The sequence below is a fragment of the Strix uralensis genome, chromosome 15, assembly GCF_047716275.1.
Source record: "Strix uralensis isolate ZFMK-TIS-50842 chromosome 15, bStrUra1, whole genome shotgun sequence".
Classification (NCBI taxonomy): Eukaryota; Metazoa; Chordata; class Aves; order Strigiformes; family Strigidae; genus Strix; species Strix uralensis.
In genome coordinates this window covers 6,585,607-6,610,038 of record NC_133986.1, presented here as the reverse complement: position 1 = coordinate 6,610,038, position 24,432 = coordinate 6,585,607, and the positions used below count along the sequence as shown (strand labels likewise).

The 24,432-nt window shown below is 38.5% G+C and overlaps 1 protein-coding gene across 2 annotated transcripts; it reads right to left on the bottom strand.

Moving 5' to 3' along the window:
* Positions 1 to 1,908: 1,908 nt before the first annotated feature.
* CCDC34 (coiled-coil domain containing 34) lies at positions 1,909 to 22,869 on the bottom strand. Of its 2 annotated transcripts, XM_074884967.1 has the most exons (7): positions 22,587 to 22,869; positions 18,693 to 18,825; positions 16,099 to 16,206; positions 6,929 to 7,003; positions 5,778 to 5,936; positions 3,969 to 4,110; positions 1,909 to 2,390 (listed from the first exon to the last, which is right to left on the bottom strand). In XM_074884967.1, the coding sequence occupies exons 1-7, from the start codon at positions 22,784 to 22,786 to the stop codon at positions 2,176 to 2,178; spliced, it is 1,032 nt and encodes a 343-aa protein (XP_074741068.1). In that variant the 5' UTR covers positions 22,787 to 22,869; the 3' UTR covers positions 1,909 to 2,175. The 2 variants fall into 2 exon arrangements, with proteins under 2 accessions (XP_074741068.1, XP_074741069.1); XM_074884968.1 differs by lacking the exon at positions 6,929 to 7,003.
* Between the last annotated feature and the right edge of the window lie 1,563 nt (positions 22,870 to 24,432).

Sequence of the window (24,432 nt, the reverse complement as noted above, 5' to 3'; positions counted from 1 at the left end):
TAACACTAGTTTCACTAGTCTCATACCAATCCATAGTGGAGGTCCTTATAGAAAAAGCCGGGCACAGAGTTCTATATGCTGAAGCTAATGTGCAAACTTCTGTGAAGCCCACGTTCTCCTACTCAAGAGAAACACAGCTTATATAAAGGTGTATATATATAACAATAGAACAATTTATAATGTATATATAACAACATATTTTTTAAAGTGATGCAACTATAACATGAAAAGAAATCTTATTTCTTTGTTTTCTCATTTTCACCATTAACCACAGAACTGTTGAGACTCGAAGTGCCTCTGAAAATACTCTAGTCCAACTCACCTTTCTAGGTGACTGAGGTGAGGCTGACTGGCCTGTAGTTCTCCAGATCCACCTTCTTCTTGCCCTTCTTGAAACTAGGATTGACATTTGCTTTCTTCTAGTCCTCAGGAACCTCCCCTGACCACCAGGGCCTTTCAAAGATAATTGAGCATGCCCTTACAGTATTTGCCACTTCCCTCAGCACTCACAGGTGCACCCTATCAGATCCCATAGGCTCGTGTACATCCAGTTTGTTTAGATAAATTCCTTAAACTGATCCACCTCCACCAAGGTTGTCTTCCCTGCTCCAGATTTTCCCACCGGACTCTGGGACCTGAGATTGCTGAGGTTATTCAGCAGATTGCCAGAAAAAAGGAAGAAGCAAAAAGGCATCGAGTACCTTGGCCTTTTCTGTGTCCATTGTCAGCAAGCCCCTACCCCATGTGGCACTGGGCCCACCTTTGTCCTAATTTCCCTTTTGCTTATGATATACCTACAGAAGCCCTACTTGCTGCCCTTTACATCCCTTGCTAAATTTCAACTCCAGATAGGCTTTGACTTTGCTAATCCCATCCCTCAACAGCCTTTCTATATTCCACCAGGGTCACCTGTTCCTGCTGCTCCCTCTTGCACGCTTCCTTTCTGTATTTAATTTTAGTCAAGAGTTCCTTGTTCATCTGTGCAGGCTTTCTCACACTCCTGCTTGACTTTCTGCTCATGGGGATGGACCATCCTTGAGCTTGGAGGAAGTAATCCTTGAAAATCACTAGCTCTCCTGGACCCCTCTTCTCTCCATGACCAGATTCCACAGGATTTTTCTAACCAAGTTCCTGAACAGGACCAAATCTGTTCTCCTAAGTTCAGGGTTGTGATCCTGTTATTTGTTCCCTCTTCTCAGTATCCTGAACTCCACTGTTTCATGGTCACTGCAGGCAAAGCTGCCCCCAACCTTCACATCCCTGACCAGTTCTCCCTTGTTTGTACATATCAGGTCCAGCAAAGAACCTCCCCTTGGCAGCTCCTCTACCAGCCATGTCAGGAAGTTCAAGGAATTATCAGTGCTCTCCAGAAACTCCCCTGACTGCTTGTGCCCTGCAGTGTTGCCCTCCCAGCAGATTTCAGGGTGGTTCAAGTCTCCCTATGAGACCGGGGCCTACAAGCATAAGGCTTCTTCCAACTGCCTGAAGAAAGTCACACACCTCTTCCTGATCAGGCACTCTACAGCAGATGCCCACCACAACATTGCTGACCTTGGGCTCCCTTTTTAATCTTAACTCATTAGGTCTCAGCTAGCTAATCATTGGTCCTTGGGCAAAACTTCATGAGTTCCTCCCACTCTCTCCTCCTCGCTGCCCCAGCCTGTGCTTCCCAAAGACCCTGCATCCATCCAGGGCAGCACTCCAGCCATGGAAGCTATCCCGCTACATCTCTGCAATCCCAATGACATCACAGCCCTGCAACTGCACACAGGCCTTGAATTCCTTCCGCATTAAGTCAAGAATTGTTTTTAAGTCTGTTATAATTAGCATCTTTAAAATAACCCAGTAATAGTGTTGCCCAAAAGAATAAATCACATACACAAAAGAACTCCTTCAACAACAAAAGAGGAAAAGAAGAAACAAACCTGTGCGTTTTATTGAGGTACAGTCTCATTACAATTGACTAAATATGACTTTTTTCCCTTTTTTTTTTTTTTTACTAAAATGCAACATAAAAAAAAATATAAAAAGCTCATTGGTCAGTTAGCTGTAAATACAAAACCTGTTCACAAAAATTAAAAAAAGCAGCAGCCTGTTTTGGACATATAACTACATATACCTTCATATTTATGGCCCAGTTCACTCAAGATCATAGAAGTAGTTTTGTTTTCTGTACTATAACTGCTTTCTGCACAAGGATCCAATACAAAGGTTGTTCTTGGGCTTATAAACTACCACAGGCGAAGACACATGTGACCGGCAAGATACAGGTCTCTTACTCTTCTTCATGGTAAGAACACTGTCTTCCTTTGGAGGAGGCACATGTACAGGTTTCCAAGGAATGGGGTTACAATATGCCGGAGCTGGATACAAACTTCCATCAGCACACCCTAAAACATTTAGAAAATACACATAACTAAAAAGGAGTAACTACAAGCTTTACAATGCAAGCAATCCTAATAATCATCTGGGCTAACAAAACAGCGTCATCAGAGGCATAGATGGCATGGGCACATCACATAATTTAAATGATTCAAAGTAATAAGTCTTCCACCTTTTTTTTTTTTACCAATAACTGGCATATTTTTCATCTTTGTTTAAAATAATAAGCAGGTCGAATGCTGTGTAACATTCAGAATGCTCAAGTCCTTTGTATACTTAAAAGCTGTAAATGTCTATGAAGTGGCTACTTTGCATTATTTCAAAGCATAAAACTTCCTGTCACCACATATGCAAAGCTCACATATTTTTTCCATCTTTGCTTAATTGTTATTCATTTTATTGAGGAGAAAAATACACTAATTATCCACATATACACTAATAATCTTCAATTAATAACCTAGGGCCCATAAAGCAGTATCAGAAAACATAAAATGTAACAGAAGGAACATGTTGCCCTATCAGTCATCTGTCTGTAGTGAAATTTCAGTGCATACATCCCATAGTTGGGTAAAACAACATCTGTAATATATTGTACTGAATGAACACAACCAAGTAGAGAAATACTTTTCAAAAATCACTTAAACAAGTGATTGCAGCTGTAGGGAAGTAACAAAGGTCGAAAACAAAACATGAAGGCCAAGTGTATCACCATCTTTTGCAACAGACGTAAGCAAAAGGTTGTTCACTTGCTTTATACATTCTCTTAAACAGTCAGAGCCTGGAATATAGGTCCTAAAATATTTTCTGTTGTGAATTCAAATAATAACAATGATTTTATTTCTATGAAAAAATAAAGGCAAAAGTATATATTTTTTAAAAGAAAATTTAATTAAGCACTCAAGCATAAAATGCAATACTATTTGTTAAAGCTCTTCTGCTTTTGTACCTTGTGGGATGACAAAAAATACAAAAACAAAGCACCACACTATCAACAGCATTCTCTTTAAAATAAAAAAGGAACATGATTAGAGAACCCAAGAAGGTGCAGTGCAGGTATAAAGCTAAATGGAAATGAAATCTTAGCTCAGAACACAGGTTGATTCCCACATCTCCTTTTTCAGACATGACTTCTGTCAGCCTCTTATTAATCTTTGTGTCTCAAAAAACCCCCTCTTTTCTAAGGGGGATTCAGGTGCTGTAAGGTGGCACACACCTTCTGTAACACAAACACTAACTTTACAAGGATGCTAACGTAACTCATTTGCTTCATAGGAACCAGTAATGGGTGCCAGTGATTCCTATGCCTGATAAGGAAAATGAGATCAAAATCAGTTATAATTTAGTATGCCACATTATTCTCTCAAATTATATCATTTTCCTCCCAAATAACATGAAGGCCTACAATAAATGCACAAAGGATCTCAGAGTAACAGCTTCTCTGACTTATAACATATGAGATATTCATTCCCGTGTGCCAAAATTAGCTACTGGATTAATATCTTTAACAGGCTTCATTTTACATTAAGAGATTAGAGGGAAGGAACCACAAACCTAAGTCACTACCTATGTGTAGTAGAAGTACAAACCTGTAGACTTCCCACGTGGGAAGCCATACCCATTTAAAACAGGGCGTGGTTTATTTCTAGCATTATGTAGCCATTCCTTAAAGATCTTCTCTGATCTTGCTTTCTTCTCCTGTAGCTCAGCTTCCCTTTCTTTTTCTTTTTCCTAAAAATAAAAAAAAAAAATCTAAGATACTGATAGACAAAGACCTGTACAATATACATAATAAAATGGTAAATAAATCTTTTGCAGATTCCCAGACTGCTGAATATTTTTCAAATATGTTTTCAAACACAAATATGCTTTCCTAACAATAGAAAAGTTGAATTTTGTTTCTTTAAGTCGGGGGGGGGGGCGGAAATCAACCTCCACATTAATTCAGTATTTCTCTGAGAAAAAGCTCTCCGAAACCTTTTGGAAGACTACATGTAGAAGATACTCTGAACATCATGGACAGATGACCACGGCCTACTGTGCTGCAGTTAGCCTAAGGAGGCTGCTGCATCTGGGACAGCCATCCACTTACCCATATTCGTACAGCCTGTATCAGCCATGACTGGGTTGCTTCCAAGCCTGGAGCAGGCTTAGGGAACCATCAATCAGAAGAGTAAAAACAGTATGTCTAGGCACAGCATTTGGATTTAAACTAAGTTTAATTGATACTGTGAACATAGCTTATAAGAACTGATGTAATGAAGACATGAATAAAAGAATGCATGTGGTTTAAATCTGTCTGATGACTTTTATCTTCTTGGGTTTCAAGGTCCTTGTGCTGTGCATTTTGGAGTCTCAGCAGAGACACAGAATCAGTTTGTTAAAGAGGAAATAAACATCATCAGTACAGAATATTTAAGCATGTCTTAATTATATGGGAAATTTTGAAAGACTGCAAAATTAAGGTCATTAAGGCCTGAAAATTAATCTGATAGAGTTTACGGTATTTTAAAGTTAATCCAAATAAATTACTATATGTACTTGTGAAATACTTACAAATGTGTTCTGCACTTTAAGAACAACTGCTGTAATTACAAGGGGAATATACATAAACCCTTCTCACCACAATCCTCCCACACACTTAGCTACAATGGTAATGTAGTACTCCTGTAATATTACATATTCTACTGAAACATCATACTGTAATGTTAATTACATTAACATACAACCAATCAACTTCACAGATAAGACATCTGGTCACATATTCCATAGTTTTCAGGCATAATCATCACCATTATGTGATAATTCAGAGGAATTCCGGATGAGTCCTGCAAGCGCAGCCTTGTTAGAGCATTTGTTCTAGTGAACTAGAGGACCTCAAAGCCCATACTTTAGGAAGCTTACAACAAGTAAGAGGTGCTCTGAAGCTCACTATAAAAATACATAGGTGATTAATTAATATGAAATAACACTAAAATTAGAACTCTTAGCATCAGATTGGTACAGAGAGATATGAAAAAAAATGCTTTTAACTAGAAATATGTGTAACTATAATGGTAATAGTGGTGCTGGGAGAAAAATGCCCATTTTCTGTCTGGGTCACCCTGCAACAGATTGAGTAATAAAGGTACACTGTGTGGTTTGCATTTCTCTTTCCCTTACCATATCACACTTGCAGTGGGTTTGCAAAGACTATTAACAAAGATGTGTTAATACGCATCTTGCTTTGCTGACCATACCTCACTGTCTTCAGTGCACTAACATTACAACTTTTGAAAGTTTTCTTCATGTACAACACTGCCATTTGAGAAATTCTAATCAATTCAATAAACCAATACATTTATTATAAATCACAGATTAGGCAATCCCATCGAAATAAATGGTTAGTTGATTAATACCTTCTCTTTCTTCTTTTTTTCTGCCTCTTCAGCTCTCTTCTTCTTTAACCATTCTTTATACTTTACTTCAGCCTTTTCTTGTAACTGCATTTTTTCTAGTTCCTTTGTGGCTTTTTCTGACATTTCTTTGCTCAGCTTTCGTTCCCTTTCCCTTCTTTCCTGCATGAAACAGACCAAAGAAACAAAATAGAAACTTTTCAGTATATTTCAATGGGCAATTCTTTTGAGGGTTACAGTTAATTTTATTACATAATTACAAATAAAATTATTGTAACCCTGAAAAAAATATCATATTGCAAGCTCTTTGAAGACAAAACATCTTCATCACTAGGTTCCAGATAAAATAGGTTTAAACATATAAACATCTCAGAAAACATGATAAAAAATTTACTTTTAGCATTCCTTATGCTATTATGTTTACTACTCCGTTTTATTTATTCACTCCTGTTTTTAAAACACTTCAGACACTTCTCAATATTTCTGGGAAAGAAATATATGTTGCAATTCTTGATAATGGTGTGTTTGTTTTACTTTTCAGTGAATCCAGAGCAAACTACAATTCCAAATGGTAGTCAGGCAAACTGCCTCCTTCTAAGAGTCACCGAGATATGCAGATTGTTCAGCACACTTAAGCATAAATTGCTGTGAAAACCAGAAGTTCACATGAGAATCCAGTTCATGTTTTGTGGCATTCTCTACAGTTTTTATATTATTTATTTTATTCGTATACAGACTTCTATGAATCAATCTACACATTTCTCCTCTTCAAATAATGAAAGGGAAAACAAGAAAACACATTCTAAAGTAGGCAAAAAGTGGTAACTGAGTGTGAAGTGAAATTGCTACCTGTATAATTTGGAAGACACCATACCCAGAGGTGTCATTCACTGCTACGTCTTTTCAGTGTGTATGAATCTAACAGTACACAACAAAGTTTAGGGGACCATTCTCTAAGCTAACAAGCACATAATGACAGCTTCTTCCTCACGTGGAGAGGGGGGTATTTTCATCTGAAGACTAACAATAGCTTTCACTTCCCTTTTGTGCAACCTTTATGAAATGCCTGATTCTACTGATTCAGTACTACCTCTCATTAGCTTGCTTAGCTCAGAACCACCTGCATACACACACATAGCGGCAAAAATCCTTACCAGACAAGCAGTGCACATGACCTGGAGGAGAGGCAGAAGACTTGAAATCAGTTTCCACTTCATAGAAAAGAACTGCTAAAGAAAAATGTTGGTTTTCTTTTTAAGAAATCTTTTTCTTGTATGCTCCCCTGTATACTCCTCTTGAACAAAGGAGCTGTGCAGTTTAGCAGGAACTTATGCTAACTTAGAATTATTATAGTTGGCAGTACGGATGTCAAATGCCTAGAAACACAACTGCAAACTACAATAAACTGGGTCTGTCTTCTTCATGGAAAAGAGGAAAAACACATTTACAAGAAAAGCAGGAATATACTTCCCTTCCCATTTTACCTTTTATAAGCACAAAGTGGCAGAAAGCTAGAGCTCCACCCTGCTCCCCCCGTGGGCCCCTCTCACCCCTTTCTTCCAGATTTATTGCACTTTTGGAAAATCCAGTTACACATAGAGAAACAGAAGCCATAATACTGGAGCTAGGAACCAGCACAATTCTCTCAGTCTGGTCTAAACAGAATATCTGCTGGTTCAACCTTCGTCCTCCATACCAAAATTTACCAGTAATTCAATAGCAGCAGCATACAGAATAAAAACTTTACTTGATATTGCCCTGCAAAACACTAACTCATTTTTGCCATTTATTGGATGTGATGATGAGGTGCAAAAACAGGGCCAATAAAGAGAAAATCGCTTTCAGGTTAAAACATTTGCCAACTTTTTGTACTAGACATAGTGCTAGATAATAAGCACTTTCATGTTTGAATCCTTATTCACACTACATGAAATTGTCTCCATAAAGAAATCACTGTAAGCATAATCTTAGCTTACTCTGGCATTCACTTTTTGAGCATGTCATAATGCTAAACTGCAGACTTCTTATCAGAAGCACCCAGTTTACAGAATTGCTTGAGTTAATGTGCCCCTCTCTCTGTGTTTGCCAACACTAGAAGCATTACTACAATTTTAACATCAGCAGCTAAATTATGCATTAACTCTGGGGTTTTTTACCCTCTTTTACAAGCTATGCCTTATTAACTATAATTACCGTAATCTCTGAGTTGGATAGCTGTTTCTTCACCTAAACCATGATGATACTTTCAGTACCACTGTTTTGGTATACTCTTGTCAAATATTCTAATCTGATGTCAAAGACTTAACTGCACACAATTTCACAAAACAATTATTTATTAACCGTATTTTCTCTTTTTTTTTTTTTTCATTTCACTTCTAATACATTCTAGCAAACATCAGCTGAATGTGTTCTGCAGTATAGGGAAATGGTCAGATATGAATACACTTCAATTTCAATGCATATTCTGGAACGTAGAACACCATAGAACTACAAAATAATGGAAGTTTTATTAATATGATTTCACAACACTGTAAGACCTGTACATGCGATAAAATTATTATTTACAGCTAAGACCAATTTAAAAACCCCACCAAATAACAAATTGTCTAAGATTTTCCTCCATCTAAAATTCACCTTAATCTCTTTTATTCAGAGCTGTTCTTCTGTACTTTCATTACCAAATATTCTCCACATGCAACTCTTAACAACTCCTGTTTTGAGACCATAATAATCTGGGACACATAAAAAGCATTCATGTAGATGAGACATACATGATAAAACAGTGAGTTAAAACCACTGGTGAAAGAGCTTCTAAAGATTTCAAATCTTTTGTTGTTTGCTGGCTTATCTCTATTGTACATGTAAGTAAGTTACAAAACTAGGGATATTTGAAAGCTACAGTCTTTAGCTAGGGGTCTTATCATTTAAAAAGCATGAAAATAAATGTAGGAGAAAATGAAAAAAAATGAGGCCTTTTGATGCCTAGGGGAATTGTTCAATAATGAACAACAATTATAAGCAGAAAATAGACTAAAAACTCTCTAAATACTGTAATTAAAATGCAGGGAAGCTTCTTAAATTATGTAGCTTTAATCACAATACTTCAAATGAGTTTAGCCACTATCTAGGCTGACCCAAAGTTAAATTAGGTCCTATGTAAACAGTGATATGTCATGCACACTACCATGAAAGCCACAACTATTGCTAAGTTTTACTTCCAGTGAGACATCCTTAAGATGGGGAGACTCCCTCCAGAATTGCAGACTTTGCAGCTGCCTAGAAATTATTCTGCAGACAAATCAGAAACGCTTCCTCTTTCCCTCATGCACGGAACAGCTTTTCGTTCATAAAGTCAGTGCACACCACATTCCCAGCTGCTTTAATAACCTGTTTCATGTCAAGATCCTGTCACCCTGGCCTTCCTAGCTTCCCCCCAGCCTCATGACTTTCCTTTATACGAGTCTATCAAAAATGCTAGGAATGTGCATATTAATGTACATGTTCTTCAATCCTCCCTTCACTCTTCTTCCACATATATAGGGGGGAGGGAAATTATGTAATTTGTTTATGCTTGGTGTTGTCAGATTGGGTTTTAAAAATTCTCTTTGATCTTGTGTTCAAAACAGACATGATCTATTCACTAAACCACTAGCAAATTTACATACACTTTAAAATATGATTACAGGTATTACATAAATTAAGGTATTGATTGTAAAACATCCAATTACTCATTGCAAGAAAGGCTTGTTCTCCTGCCACCCCACCCAAGCACATTATTAAGGAGAAAAAGGATACAAATCTGGCCTGCGGGTTCACTGCTCTGGGCTGTGATCCTATCGAGCCTCGGAACCTAATGAAGCCTGGGCTAGGTCAGTTGTTGGAAATCCCCCACCCAAAACAAATCCAGCTGTCCCACAAAGCAGTGATGGTGACTCAGTACGGCAGCATGTGTCTCACTGAGTCAGTACCAAACCAATGTCTCATCAGCAGGACTACTACCTTTTCAAGAAAAATCAGACCTATGTATACGTGGAGAATTGTCCAAGGAATTTAAAATTTGAACAAGCATCTCACTTTCTTCCTGACAGAAGGCAGAAATATTAAATAATTTTCCAGGCAGAAAAAAAGCCCAATTGTCATTGAAACAGAGACATTATATCCAGTTGGAAGAAAACTAATAAAACATATATTTGTGTATTTTCATATCAGTGAATAAATGAGAGGCTGGAAAGGGTAAAGTGCAGAGCTACTTTCTGTTCTGCATTTTCTATGTAGAGTGTCACTGAATAGAAATATTTCCATAAATTAATGTTGTGTTTATATTTTTAAGATCGTTCTTACAGCAATTCTTTCTTATTTTCTGGTCTGCAGAATGTGACAATATTTTTCTTTTCATAGATAACTGATGATTCTATTTCATAGCTGTGAAATCTCTGCTCCGACATCTTAGCTACCATATTCTAGCATCATTTTATGCTGACTGAGGGCAAAATATCGGGAAAGTCCACACTGCCAAGTTAAGAACATACATCCGAATTTCCTGATTCATCCTCATAATAATCCTGAATGTCAATCACATTTAGCAGCCTCAGAGATCTGGGTTGTTTGGCCAACTATTATTATCTTTTCAATTTAGCCCTATTACACAGCTCAGTCACCAAGCCTAGCCCACAGAAATACTTCTTTAATCTCTCCAGCATTGGCATGTGAAAAGAACAAGAGGCTAGAAAGGAGGCCAGTGAAACAATACCGAGCTGCAGTTGTCTAATGACAGGCAGGTTTACAACGATTTACTGCTCAAGTTCAGACAAAGTCAATGAAGAACGCACTGCAGTCAAGTACTTGGAGAATTGTAAAATGGTTACATACATGGATCTCTCTCCCAAACTGTGTTTCTTTTCTGTGGGTACTCAATATATGTGAGAAAGCATTAAGTCTTTGTGTACTTAATGCTGAACACTCTTGGGGCTTCAGAAGAAAGCAGACTTCACAAATGCTGCTGAAATACATGAGGACTCACATTTTAGTCATCTGCCACACTGAACTCCTCCCCCACAAGTCTACCTAAAACTCAAACACTAACCAAGAGAAATCAGTTTACTCTATTTACAGAAATCTAAAGTTTGGACACAATTAAGATTCAGGTACATAGTAAAATTATACCCATGGCACCGGCCATGCACAACCTCACAGAAAAGTTTTGTGTAATGACACATCAACACTGTGCTTAAAAAACAAAAACCAAACCAAAACAAACAAAAAGCCCAAAAAACCCCAATGGACTGTCTTGTAAAGTACTTCAGGTCTCAATGCTGAAAAAGCCATAATTTGCAGAAAAAAAAACCTTAAGAAATTAAGCCCAGTTTCAAAAAAAAAGTTTAGATATGTAAAGACAAACTTGGACACCTAAACAGAAAATTTAAATTCTTAAATGATGGTTCTCAAGGTTGGAAGGTATTTATGCCAGATATTTAAGCTTCCCTCGCAAACACGTTTTTTGAAAGACTTCAGTCTTGGAAAAGGTGAACATCTCAGCATCTCTTTCAAGTCTAAACCATCAGCAAAAACCATAGCACATCAGGCTCTACATAAAATGTAGCAGCAACCACAGCTTTGACTCAGAACAATAGTTCATCTGTTAGAACATTAACCTAGGACAGGGCAGATCCGGATTTCATTACCTCTCTGCCTGAGGGAATTCCAACTAACGTGTCCCACTGTGAGGAGAAGACTCCATCTACCAGGCTGCAGGCTGGGATGACAGGATTCTCCACCCCTTCTGGTGAAGTACCACTCCTCACAAAATAATTAACATTTCACTGGATGAAAGAGAGCATGACTTTTTAACCTGAAAGTCATGCTCAAGCTGCTGAACAATCTGTGTCCTATATTAGCAATGGTGAGATAAAATATGCATTAAACAAAGTCTCTGGAGTAAGAGTTGGCATCTAAGTCTTCCGGGAGGAATCATGCAGCACACCAGGAAAGGGAAGTCTGCTCCAAGAACATCTGTCATTCATTATTTTATAGTGTGTTGGTTCTAGGCTTTCATATTTCTTACTGCTTTTTCCTTCTTATGAAGACTATCAGTCAACAGCAAAGTAAATTATAAGAACAAAATTTTAAATTAGAAAGCATCAAAACAGAATTTTCCCATCCTCTACCTGTTTTCCATTAAAATTATATTTTTCAGTAAGCAATGGGGACTTACAGAAAGAAAAAATGAATAACAAAAAAAGTTGTACAAAGTTCTATGATTAATGCCTGCTTTGCTCATATTCTAAGAAAGAATAAAAAGCAATGCCTTATGCTCTATTCAACAATGCAGAAAGTATTTGAAATGCTACAGTCAAATTAACATTGGTATTACAATAATTAGGTTTTCCAATGTAAAATGTGTAACTTCACTACTTGTGCTCTTGCAATTTTGCTTAGATATCACATCAGTATAGCATAAAGTATTATATGCAAGTTAAAGACTAAAGACAAGGATGTTAACAACATGAGTTTCAGAATCACAGTTATTCTGGAATGCAAGTATTCCGCTTTTTGATATTTTCTGTTATTCTTGAAAATATACTTATTACATGTATGTACGGTTTTTTGGCTGGGAGGGAGTTAATTTATAGCTGCTCCTGTGGTGCTATGTTTTGGATTTGTGACCAAAACAGTGTTGATAACACAACAGTGGTTTAGTTATTGCTGAGCAGGCTTATACAGCTTCGAGGCCTTTTCAAGCTGACTTTAAAAATAGCACCATAACTAAGAAAAAGTTGATAGAATCAATACAAATTTGAATTGATTTAGGAGCCATTACAACTACATAAATAGATATCTACCACATCCCAGCTTAAAAGTAGCTCAGGTTCTACATTAACTCATGAAAATACACCTTTGTACTTAAAATTTAATAAAATTTATACTTGGCATAATGAATTATAAGATTTCAACCGTTTCAATCCAAAATAAATGATACATATATAGATCAATTTCACCTCTTAACTGCTTTACACCTCCACATAATGTTAGCAGATTTACCCATTTGAGGTTAATGTAACTTTAAGAAAACAACCACATTAAGTGCCAGAATGAACAGACATGGAGAAAATAAGCTTTCACACAAATTAATTCTAACCTGAAGAAATGAGGTTTTCAATGCCTATTTAAGATGTAGTTCTGTGATGAGATGGGGATCAAGAACATCAATTTATTTCTTTCTAAACTTCACAGTTCAGCTACGAGTTGCCTACACAGAGCTCCTTACCAAACTGGAGTCTAAATACAGCAACTAGCAATCAAGCAAACACTTTAACATACCAGAAGGATTAAGACAGATTCTGATGGCTTTACTGCTCTATGTCCAGTTCTGCATACCACTCAAATCAAGGCTAATTTAATAACAAAAACATAACACTGAACACCCAACTTTGCTTGCTCAGCATTTATAATCATGCTTTCCTCATTTTTATCAATGAATCTAACAGTAACTCATAAATAAAAGTTTCAGTTACATACAAAATTACGTTTGGTTCAAGTAAATTTTCTTCTGGAATCAGAAGTGTGTTTGGAGATATTTTAGAGTTAAAATATTTTGATTGATATTCCTGTGACTTGTTAAAAATAGAGCTCTATTACATCTAAAACAAAACAAGTCAAATAGACAATTTACTGTTTGCCCACAAATGACTCAACCTCAGGAGAGAGAGAAAGCAAGGCTATTTTTGTCCAGCAGAGATCTAGCATCTTACTGAAAATTGGAAAGGCATTAGTAGAACCAGGATAGCTTCTGACAGTTGATTTTATTAAGCTTTTAATTCCTAGTGAGCTGCAAAATTTTGCCCTATTTGCATAAACATATTTCACAGCTTAGAATGTTCTTTGATCGCTCACATTTCAATATATTACTTGTAGCTCATTTACAACCTTTAAAATCACAAAAGCTATTTACACAGAAGAATATTAAATGTTTACAATTCCTTTATTTTCAAAAATAGTCCATGCAAAATGATTGGAAGCATAAAAAAAACTTCACAGCATATAGTTTTAAATATATATTAAACAATGAAATTAAAACTGCCAGTGAACAAAAATAGTGCTCAAGCTTTCCTTCCTAACCTGACCCTAAAGGACTATATTCAACAGTCAGAGCATCACAACTGACACTGGCATGCAACAAAATGGAAGAAAAATGGCTTGCATACAGAAAAATAGCAGAATTCTTTTATGCACATAGAAACATTCTACTTGTGACATAAATGTATCTCACATTCACAGTATGAAGATTTTTCCAGCAGTGTTTCCTGGTGCTGGATGCTCAAGATGAAGGCAAAAGTTTAATGTACACTCAACCATCCCTTACTTTCTTCGTCAGTATTCAGCAATGGGAATGGAGAGAGACTTGTAAAAGTACTGCCTGCTGCCAAGTAAAGCATTTTCTGCAGTCTACACACAAGGGCTCAGAATCAGTAACTAGATATGAAAAAGTTGAGTGCTTAATGCATATTTCAGTGAAGAATACTGCAAGTTTTGCCTCAAGGAGCACCTTTTGATGCTTCTAGAAGGAAATGAAGTGAGCTTTCCCAAATATGAGACCTATACAGGCTCCCCAAGAAAATCACAGCAACTGTCAGCGCTCATGAATCTAACCTTAAACTTCATGTGAAATCTTCACGTGATTTTAAACACCTTCTTAGTCACTGAATTGACAATTTATCATTCAGTCTGTGTCCAGATCCACAGATAATCTTGTGGAATCTTGAAGTGGTAAGGTCTATGCAGCACAAATGTTAATATCCTACAGACAGCTAAGCTTTTAAGTTCAGTTCTTGATTTGAGCGTGGTTTACAGGAAAGACTAACCAGTGAATCATTTGACTTAAATGAAAATCAGATTACTTTTGGTAAAAGCTTTGGACATGGCCTAAGGATGAACTTATCCTTCCAAAATATAATATGATAAAGTCCAGACACAAACATGGTTTTTTCCCTTGTCCCCTGGGCTGATGTGATTACCATAAAAAAGACTTCCTATTCTACTGTCAGTGGGAAAAGAAGTTAACCAGCAAATCCACAAAGACAAAGATCTTTGGAAGACCCAAATAGGTAGAAGTTTACAGAAGCTGAAGGTCAGGGGGCAGGGGGGAAAAAGGGGGAAGGAGGGAGAATAAGAACTTTCACTGTATTGAACTGTGAACAATTTTAACAGGCAGCCCAAACTCATTAGTTACAGATACCTATAATTTAATTTGCACTTTAGAAGAGGAAAATGGTATTGTTTGTGCTGAATAATGAATCTTCTACTTTTTGCTGTGTACTTTGGTAAGGGAGGACCCTTTCTACATCATAATACATGCTTAGAGCAGGACTGGTTCTGGGGCAGGTTTATGCCAATCATCCTGTCAGCATTGAGACCAAGAGTAATTAGGTTAGATCCAAACACAGGTTATTCTAGTGATTCTGGACTGAATCTGAAGGAGTTCTGAAATGGTGAAGACAAATCTATGAGGTCTGGATATCTAGCCCATCTAGTGCCATTGGGATATTTTTAATCAATTTTTATCTGATTTTATTCAGAACCAGAAGTACAGAACGATAAGCAACTACCAGGGGCTGATCATGCCCAAGCCTCCCAAACGTTCCCATTTTTGCCACCTGTACACATGCTTGCTTTGTGTGACACAGAGCTGTACAAATGTGCCACTGAGGTCAGGATTCTGCCTGCTTCTGACCCTGGACTTAGGCATCCCCCTCAAGAGAATTTTAAAAAATTTTTGATCCCACTCAGAAATTACTTTTTGGATGAAGGAATTCCCAATTGCTAACTGTGGTCTACTGAGAATTTCCTGAAGCTGGCCTCACACCTCAATTATTCCTCTAAACTCTACCATACTATTTGCCTGTCCACAATGGTACTTAACTAAATCCTCCTTCTGGCTCTACTTGGTGTACAAGGCATTGCAGACAGTTAAGATGTACACTTTACCCAAAATGTTTGGGCATTGAACCTAGGAAGTCAGAAGGAGTAGGGTATACTGAAGACCAGAACCCCAGCTATAATTAGTAGAAGGCTACTGCACAAGATGTAAGCCAATTGTCAGTTATCTGACTACTCAGAAAACAAATCTTTTCATACCTTATGAAAAAAAAGAGAAATCAGTCTTGGAAAAATGTTTAACCGTTTTGGCCTAGTTTTATAATTTTCAATTAAAACAGCCATTCATTCAGCAAACTAAAAACGTGGTTGTCCAAACAGTCTAAGTAAATTTTACATAGGTTTACTTAAGCATGGTATGTGCTAGAATATATGCAGACAAAGCAGTATTTACCTCTTCTCTTTTTTTTTGGACCCATTCCTTGTGCTTCTCTTCAGCTATCCTTTTCCTCCTTTCATATTCTTGCTTTTGCTTCATCTTCTCTAGCTGTATATTCATTTCCTAATTAAAGAAAAAGTATGCATCTTAAATCTGTGGTGACCATCTACATCAGTACGCTCAATACTGGAAACAATGCTCAGTTAAAACAATGTAAGCATTAGATACTGAAATTCTTCCTTTATTAAGATTTTGGAAAAGATGGATGACAGCCAGCACAGAAATATTATGCAATGCAGTCAATGGAAATGTATAATTTCTACAATATGAACTCAAAACACCTATTTTAATTAGGCTTTGGAAACAATTCAACATAACAAATCAGTCCTCAGCTTATTTAAATGCCCTTTCAGTCAGTAGAATCTTCATTTGCAGCAGTACTTTTCTACATTACTTAAAATTTACATGGTGTACTGTTCTGCACTCAGAAAGGCATCAAAAGCAAAGTGAAATATTACTCCCTTGTGATGTTTAGTACCAGAACTAGAGGAACCTTAGGGCTTATTCCAAAGCTTATTAAAGCCAAAATTATTGCAGCTTTTAGCAAACTTTGAAACAGGAGCTTTATTTTGAAGATGAGAGAAGAAATTCTGAAGTATTTTATCTTTATAGGACACACAGTATATATGCAATCACATATATCTCTCCAAGGAAATGAATCTATAAAGAAAAGACATGACTAAGATGACAATTTGAGATGCCTAGCTTCTCTAATAGAAGCATCAGCACAAAGTGCTGTTTTTTCAATGAAAATTCATACTTTCAAACATAGATGGAATTATTTCCATGAAACTGATTTTATGGTCCCTGCACTGCAGTCAGTTTCAGAGAGAAATCCTTTTTCCTACGACACTGAATTTGAATTCAGTAAGACATCAAAAAAAAACCAGGAGCCTACAGAGAGCTCAGAGGAAACACTCACAATACAGATATAGTTTCAAAATATAGTTGCTGCCGTACTGAAGCAAAGTTACAGCAACTAACACCTCCTTTGAGTTCTGAGACATCTATATTACAGGGATCCTGGTTTCTGTAAAAGGTCATGACACTCTAAGTACCTTAGAAGACCCCATCCACTATCCAGTCCAAACATTCATCCACATTTCTGACGTTCAGGGCAGACTTGACGCTGCTGTCAGCAAAAGATCTGGGACTTCACAGTTGTTTATTAGGATATCAATTTAGAATATTTTTTATATGCAAATGTAGTAATACATTTTTATATCACGATCACATACTTTGTTCTCTTCTGGCATCTTACAAAAAGGTTGACTGTATTTTTGACCCTGATATAAGCTATTTGAGTTGCCTATGTTGAAGTTTAACATCTAATGTTTTCGAAATCTCACAAATTAAAAATAAAACGTTTACCTATTCCACTGCTTTCTACATTGTTTTAAGTAATGCTTGTCCTATGACTGCTCTTAATATATAGTTGAGAGACATCTTCTAGATTACATTTAGTACTGTATAAATGCTATTGTGTAACACACAAGAATAAATTGCTTTGGTTCCTCATCAAGGCCACACGAGAAGTCCATACACAAACCACGTTTTCTACATGACACCAGAAATTACTTTGGCTCATTTTTTATACTTAAAAATCAAAATAGGGAGAGATGATTACCAGACTGGAATCTGAAGGGAAAGTCACGAAATGCATAGTTAATATTAACGAATCAGAACATACTCCTCAAATTTAAGAAACTATTTTGGTGTTATGCTGACCCCTAAAAGACCGTTCCAGAACCTTCCAGCAGTGTGTGTTTTATAAACAACATGAGGCAGCCCAAATAAAACAGCTGTATGTTACAGTCACTTTACAGATAAAGTTAATCACAGAAAAGTTAGGACATTGCTCAAGGTCAAATAGTAAATCAGTAACTAAAGTGAGAAATGATCTAACTTTGATGTGATTGTTCTAACCACTACCCAATACTTCCAATTTGATTTTAAACAACAGTATCATTTAATCAACTGCAACTACAAACATATTAATCATGAAAAGATATAGCGCTCTCACTTAATTCTGACCCAGTATTCGCAAACTGTTCATTTGCAAGGTGGCAAAAGACAGGAGGGAAAAAAATGCTGGGACAGGGAACCTAACCTGGGAAAGGACACCAAACAGTTGTATAATTACACCCTAAGTGGGTAACAACACTGTGCCTCATATCTAACCAAGTAGCTTGGCACACTTACACCCAGCACACGCCCTGCCATGCTTTACTACCTACATGCAGGCGTATGCACCCATGATGAAAATCAAGGTACCAATTATATGTTTTAATCCTTTAAACTTGAACCATTACCTGCCAGTTGGATAAGCAAAATATTATACGGCACCACTTCAATGCAGCATAACATTTAGGAAAAGAGAATGCAAGTAGCATGAATCATGTCAGCATTGTCAAACACTATGGAGGCCCAAGACACTAAAAAATAATGGAAAAAACTACTTGTGTTTCCACAACCAAAAGGAAAAAAATAAAATCTTGTGCTTGCAATCTTCTATTAGGCTTAACATCAAGCCGATTGGATGTATTCACCTCTGCAGCTCTAGCTTGTAAGCGGGCACGTAGCTCCTTTTCTTTGCCAATGAACCATTCTTCCCATGGTGAAAGATTATCTTTCAAAGGTGACTCTTTTCCCCCCACTGCTATTTCAGAGTCTTCAGCCTTCCTGAATTAAAAACAAGAAATGTAAAAGAATATTACCTGTAATATTTTTGATTGAAAAGTTAAGCAGTGCTACTGCCTTCAAAACTGACATTTCTTTTATTTACTTGCTTAGTAATCTCCAGAATGGATAAGTGACATTTATAGTGCATCTCTGACTATCCCCCTTACATTCTGCTTATTAAATTCTAGCTTGTTAGTGATTTTTTTTTTCCCTGTTCCAAACTGTGGACGAGATTCAAGCATTGCCTTTTATAAACTAAACAAAAACAAACACCAGAAACATCAAAGTGTCACCTTCCTTCTCACATATGGAAACCCAAGGGAAATCAGAGATTTTACATTAACATCCTGTCCTTGGACACAGAGAGGCTCCATGTATCAAGTCACCTTTACCATGAGCAAAGGATAATCAAGAATATTTTTCTTAAGTCCTATAGAATTGGATTCATGGTATATCAAGCAACCTCAGCATTCACTCTAATAGGTAGCATTTTCCACCCTAAAAAGCTTTTACAGGAAACAAGAAATATGGCTTGCATACAAGACTTAATGATATTATACAAGGTTCTATTAGACTTTTAATATGATACCTTGCATAACTCACAACTTCTTACTAATAAATAATGCAGCAATCCTAGCCCCAGGCCAGAAATACCTTTCATAATATTCTATACATGTACTATCTCATAAGTAAGACAATATATTAGGCTCTAAGCCAATGAAAATTGAAAATATGCCAATAGATGTCTTTGTAAGATTTCTTCTATCCTATACAGAATTTTTTCTTAACAACAAAACAGTGAAACTAGACTTCACTTTAGTATTCTATATGGACATATAGGCTCTGGAAATACCTACCCTACATACATACTTCACTACAGTGAGTAATTCCGCTTGCTGAATTCAAACTACAGGAGAGGCATCCAAACAAACATATTAAGTTAATGCTCCTGAAATAAATCTTTTAAACATATTTGTTTTTTATCAATATAAAAGTATTACATAGTCACAGGGAACAGCAATACTCTGCTGCCAAACATTTTATGTCCCAGTATTCTTTGGAATACATTTCTGCATTTGGGGACAGTGCTAAGGAGTTTTGTCCTACTCTTCTCCAGGATTGTTACCCACATGTGCATGTGTGAACATGACCATTTGCTGGTCAAGTCATGACGTGTCCAGGTGAACCGATTCATGCTGAAATGAACCTGGAAAAGGGTTGTTTTCCCCACACAGGATCAGCCCCCAACCCTCTTTATACTGTGCTGCCACAGAAATGTAGCACAACAGAACGGTCAGGGCTCCCTGACAGCCAGACAACTCATGGGCAGAATCAGCACAGGCCAAGCACTCCCAAGAGCAATGCTGTCCAACACACTCTGCTGCACCTTAGGGCTTTTATGCTACAGTATTAACAAAACCCAACTATTTAACAGAGACAGTTTTTAAATAGGTACATATAATAAGGGATGCAACATAAGAATGCATAATAACACATTTTGTTAGAAAATAACTCTCTGAAAGTTTATTAAAGATAAGGATAAAAGTATTATGCATTCAAATTCAGGAAACCAACGCCACTTTGCCCAGACTTGACATTTTGGGCAGGGATACTTCCTCAATACATTCTTTTGCTGTGCACGATTTGCATTATGGCACCTTGAACTAGAATAATGCTGACGTATTAGACCAACCTGAGAAAAAGTAGTAGTAGAAGGAAAGAATTAAGAAAAATAACATTTACTATGTATTTGTTTGTACCAGTAAAGTTCAAGCTGTTAACTTCTCAAAAAAAATTCACAGAAGTAGATTATAAACTTATCGTATACAAGTAAGAAATAACAGAAAATTAAGTTTGAACAGAGGAAAACGCAAGCTCAATATGAAGAGCTGTTAGGAGAAACATTTCTCCTCTTCTGCAGTAATGTGTCTAAAGCTCTCAGATTGCACCGGAGCACAGCCTGGAACCCAATCCTTGTCAGTGTGCATCCCAGTCACCGGCTGCACTTTCCCTGGCACACTGATTATGTACTTTGAGCCACGCAGACCTCGAATTTCATGGGACCATCTGCTGACATGCTAGGCATGTTCACAGCTATGACCTTCCTCAGAATAATTAAAATAATAGACTTCTTAAAGTACTGCATTCTCAAGTGCACATTTGTTTTTAAATAAGTATCTTAAATCAAATTAGATACATTTGGCATTAGAACTGAAGTCTGATTAATAGAAAACACTGTGATTATCATTTACCATATATTCACTTAAGTCACACCACTAAACATAACACTGATCCATAATGAAAGTATGAAAATGCCTAACACCATTTCACAAGACCTTGTTTTCAGCCTTTCTCCTTTGCAAATATTGCATTTCCCACATTAAATGTCTGCCTCCGGCTAATTTTTGTGCAGTTTTAGGAGGACAACAACAACAAAAAGACTCTTTGAGAAAACGTGTGCATATGGGTGGGGGGGTAGTGGCTGTGGAAAAAGAAGTGTTTTTTATTACTATACTTTGGAGATCTTGGCAGTTATACACGGAAGCTGCTATATGAACATTTGGTAGACACTTATTACAGCGCAGCAGCAGTATTATTCAGATGCAGTGTCTGCATGAGCAAAGTATATATTGTGCCTACAGAGTTCCATGAGATTGTTCCAACTCAGGCCCTAACAGAGATTGTCTTCAGTTTCATCTTACCACTGCCAGAGAATGCTGCAGCAACAGGCCCAAAAATGGAGACCTGTGTCAAGTAGCGCCTCAAGCTGCAAAGACATGTAGTAGTTTGACCTGAGTGCTACAGAATTTCAAGGTACAAGAACAAAACTGGTTATTGGGAAGGAGTAAAAGGAGAGGGAACAGAAAATCTGAAACAGGAAGGACCATAAACAGGCTAATATCCTTCTCACTCTGAAGCTTCTGACTACATTTCAACACTTTCCCTGGACTTCTAGCACCTTTTTCAAGAAACACTTGTAAGAAAAGTTTAGTGTGGTCCATACTGCTTCAGCCTGCCTGGGAGGTGTGCACTGCTCTCCACAGGAATTTTGAGAGGCACACTGGAACCCTGCACTCCCGTGAAACTCAGCTGTCCTTCCCTTTCCCACTGGTACTTTTAGCTCAGTTCAGTCTTGCTAGTTACATCCACCATCAGTTACTGCACAGATCTGCAAAGTTTCCATTGCGAAGGTCATATTCCAGGTACTCCCTGCTCTTCCCCCTTTTATTTTAAAGGGAGGAATAAGGATTATTGATTCTGCTGTGAAACAGAGGAGATCCCAAGGAAAACATGACATATTAAGTTTGCATATAATTAAAAAGGAATGAAGCTAAGTCACAGGAACAAGAGCTGTCACTGCATAGTCATGAAACTGACTGAATATAGCTATATACAATACGCAAAATAGGCCTTTAGTCTTTAAGAACATTTAAAAGGACGACAGGAATGGCTGTACTTTTTTAACTTGCAAAGTCCCTCAGGCTCAGGTCAACAGCTCATAGTTATTTTACAAACCCATGAAAATACTCAACTGCCCATAGAAAAGACTGCCGTAACCTGTGACTTCCCAAGATAGCATAAAAAGGGAACGAGGTGCCTAAAGCGCTTATCTATGCCAACAGATCTATATTTATATAAAATAATCTTCCGTCCCCAACAAAGGCCTCAAGCGGAGGGAGGCGAGTAGGGGAGCGGGGCTCCTCACGCAAGGGGCGGCCCCGTGCTCCCTGCTCGAACCTGGGCCCAGTCTTAGGAGTTACCTATCGCCTCGCCGGCTCCGGGAGGCCGCCGCCCGCTCCTCCTCCTCCTCGCCGCTCGGGGAGCTGGGGCGGGACGCGGGGGAGAGCGGGGAGCCGCCGGAAGGACTGAGGGGCTCCTCGCCCTCGGAGCTAGTGGAGGACGGCGGGCTGAGGCGGGAGGCCCTCCTCCTCCTGCCGCGGGTGCGGGCGCCGCTGCTCATGCCGGCGGGGAGCACCTGAGGGGGAGGGCGGCGGTTAACGGCGTCACGGCCCGGCCCCCGCCCGCCCGTGACCAGAGCGGCGGCCGCCGGCAGGCGCCAACGGCCCGGCTCGCGCTCCCGGCGGCCCCCGCGGCTCCGCCGCCGCCGCCATGGCAACCGGGACGCCGCGCAGCCAATCGCCTCGCCCGCCCGCAGCGCGCGCCCCGCCTGCCCCCGCCTCGCCTGAGGGAGGAGCGGGCGGCCCCGGCCCGGCCCCCGCCCCCGCCCCAGCCCCCCTCACCTGCCAGACCCCCGCTCCCCGCCGTGTCTGCAGCCGCCTGCCTGGGCCGCGACGGCCGAGGCAACGCCTGGGAAGAGACTCCGGGGAAATACGGGCGTTTTGCGTCGCCTAGGGAAGTCCTCCAGCACACCCATCCCAGGATGCGGGAGGAACCCCGGCCCAGGGAAGGCAGCAGGCCCTGCAACCGCCTGCCTGCCGGGCCCTGGTCATCTTCACCCTAATCACTGACACACTCGTCGTCTAATTTATATGAACTCTTTACAGCTGTTCTTTCTTAATAACACTTTTGCACATCTACCAGTTCAATACACAGGTACCAGCAACCTCCTCTGCAGATGATGATTCCAGTACATCAGAAAATATTAAGCTACCTCCTATCAGGCAAGTCAAGGTTTTTAATCTTTCCTTATATTAAACTGCAACATCCCATTTCAGTCCCCACAATTAGAATCTTGTTTCTGATTTAAAGTTCTAAAGACTTTTGTTTTTCATACACCTCTGCTAGGCAAGTGGTGTCCTTTCCCTTCCCTCTTATCAGTTAATTCTCCACTGAGTCTACAACTCTTTGTTATAAATAAAACAAGATTTTAACTTTTTTTTTTTAATACATTCCTGTCCTTGTTTGCCACTAGATACTCTGTCAATATTCCATCATGGTCCCAAATCCTGGGATCACAGACCCTCTTCACTGCTGATGTTGGGCCACCATGACCACCTTTTTAGCCAAAACCTTAAACAGGATGAGCAACTATCAGATATATCACCAAAGCTTTTCATTGCCTTCAACTCTCATCTGCCAAGGATAGAACCACTGACTATCAGCAGGTAGCTTTTTCTAACTTCACGGAGTCATTCTGCTGTGGCTGACTAAGCAGAAATGTTACTGATAGTAACACAAGATACCAAAGTTTGATTGTAAATTTGGTTGCTATATTGATATAATTGTTCTTGCCAAGATTCTCCAGGTAGGTGAGTTTAACAAGAAATATATGTTTAGTTGGATACGCAAGTTAAAAAATAAGCAAGTATATTAAAAATGGTTTGTCTGAAATGGGAAAGTAATTTGTGACATTTGAGGCAATTGACTTGCTGTAAACATTGAATTTCAATGGCTCAATATAAAAAAAGCCATCAAACCTACACAACCATTATGTGTGCCTAGACACCACCAAAAATGAGTGCCATGAAGTGGGAGACATTTCAGTGACATCATTAACGGTCCTAAAGAATGCCCAAATGATCATACTCAGGAATTTTAAGAGGGGCAGTTGGGCACTTGGGCTGTGGAATCACAGGCACCTGAGCCCATCGTTTCTCTACTGGAAGGACTGCATCCCTCCTGTCTCTCAGGAGCATATACCTCTCC

Coding starts and splice junctions, on each gene's coding strand:
- CCDC34 (XM_074884967.1), bottom strand. CDS start 22,786: ATGAGCAGCGGCGCCCGCACCCGCGGCAGGAGGAGGAGGGCCTCCCGC. Junction 18,826..22,586: donor CGGAGCCGGCGAGGCGATAG/GTAACTCCTAAG, acceptor TTTTTAATTCAG/GAAGGCTGAAGACTCTGAAA. Junction 5,937..6,928: donor TCATGTGCACTGCTTGTCTG/GTAAGGATTTTT, acceptor TGTTTCATGCAG/GAAAGAAGGGAAAGGGAACG.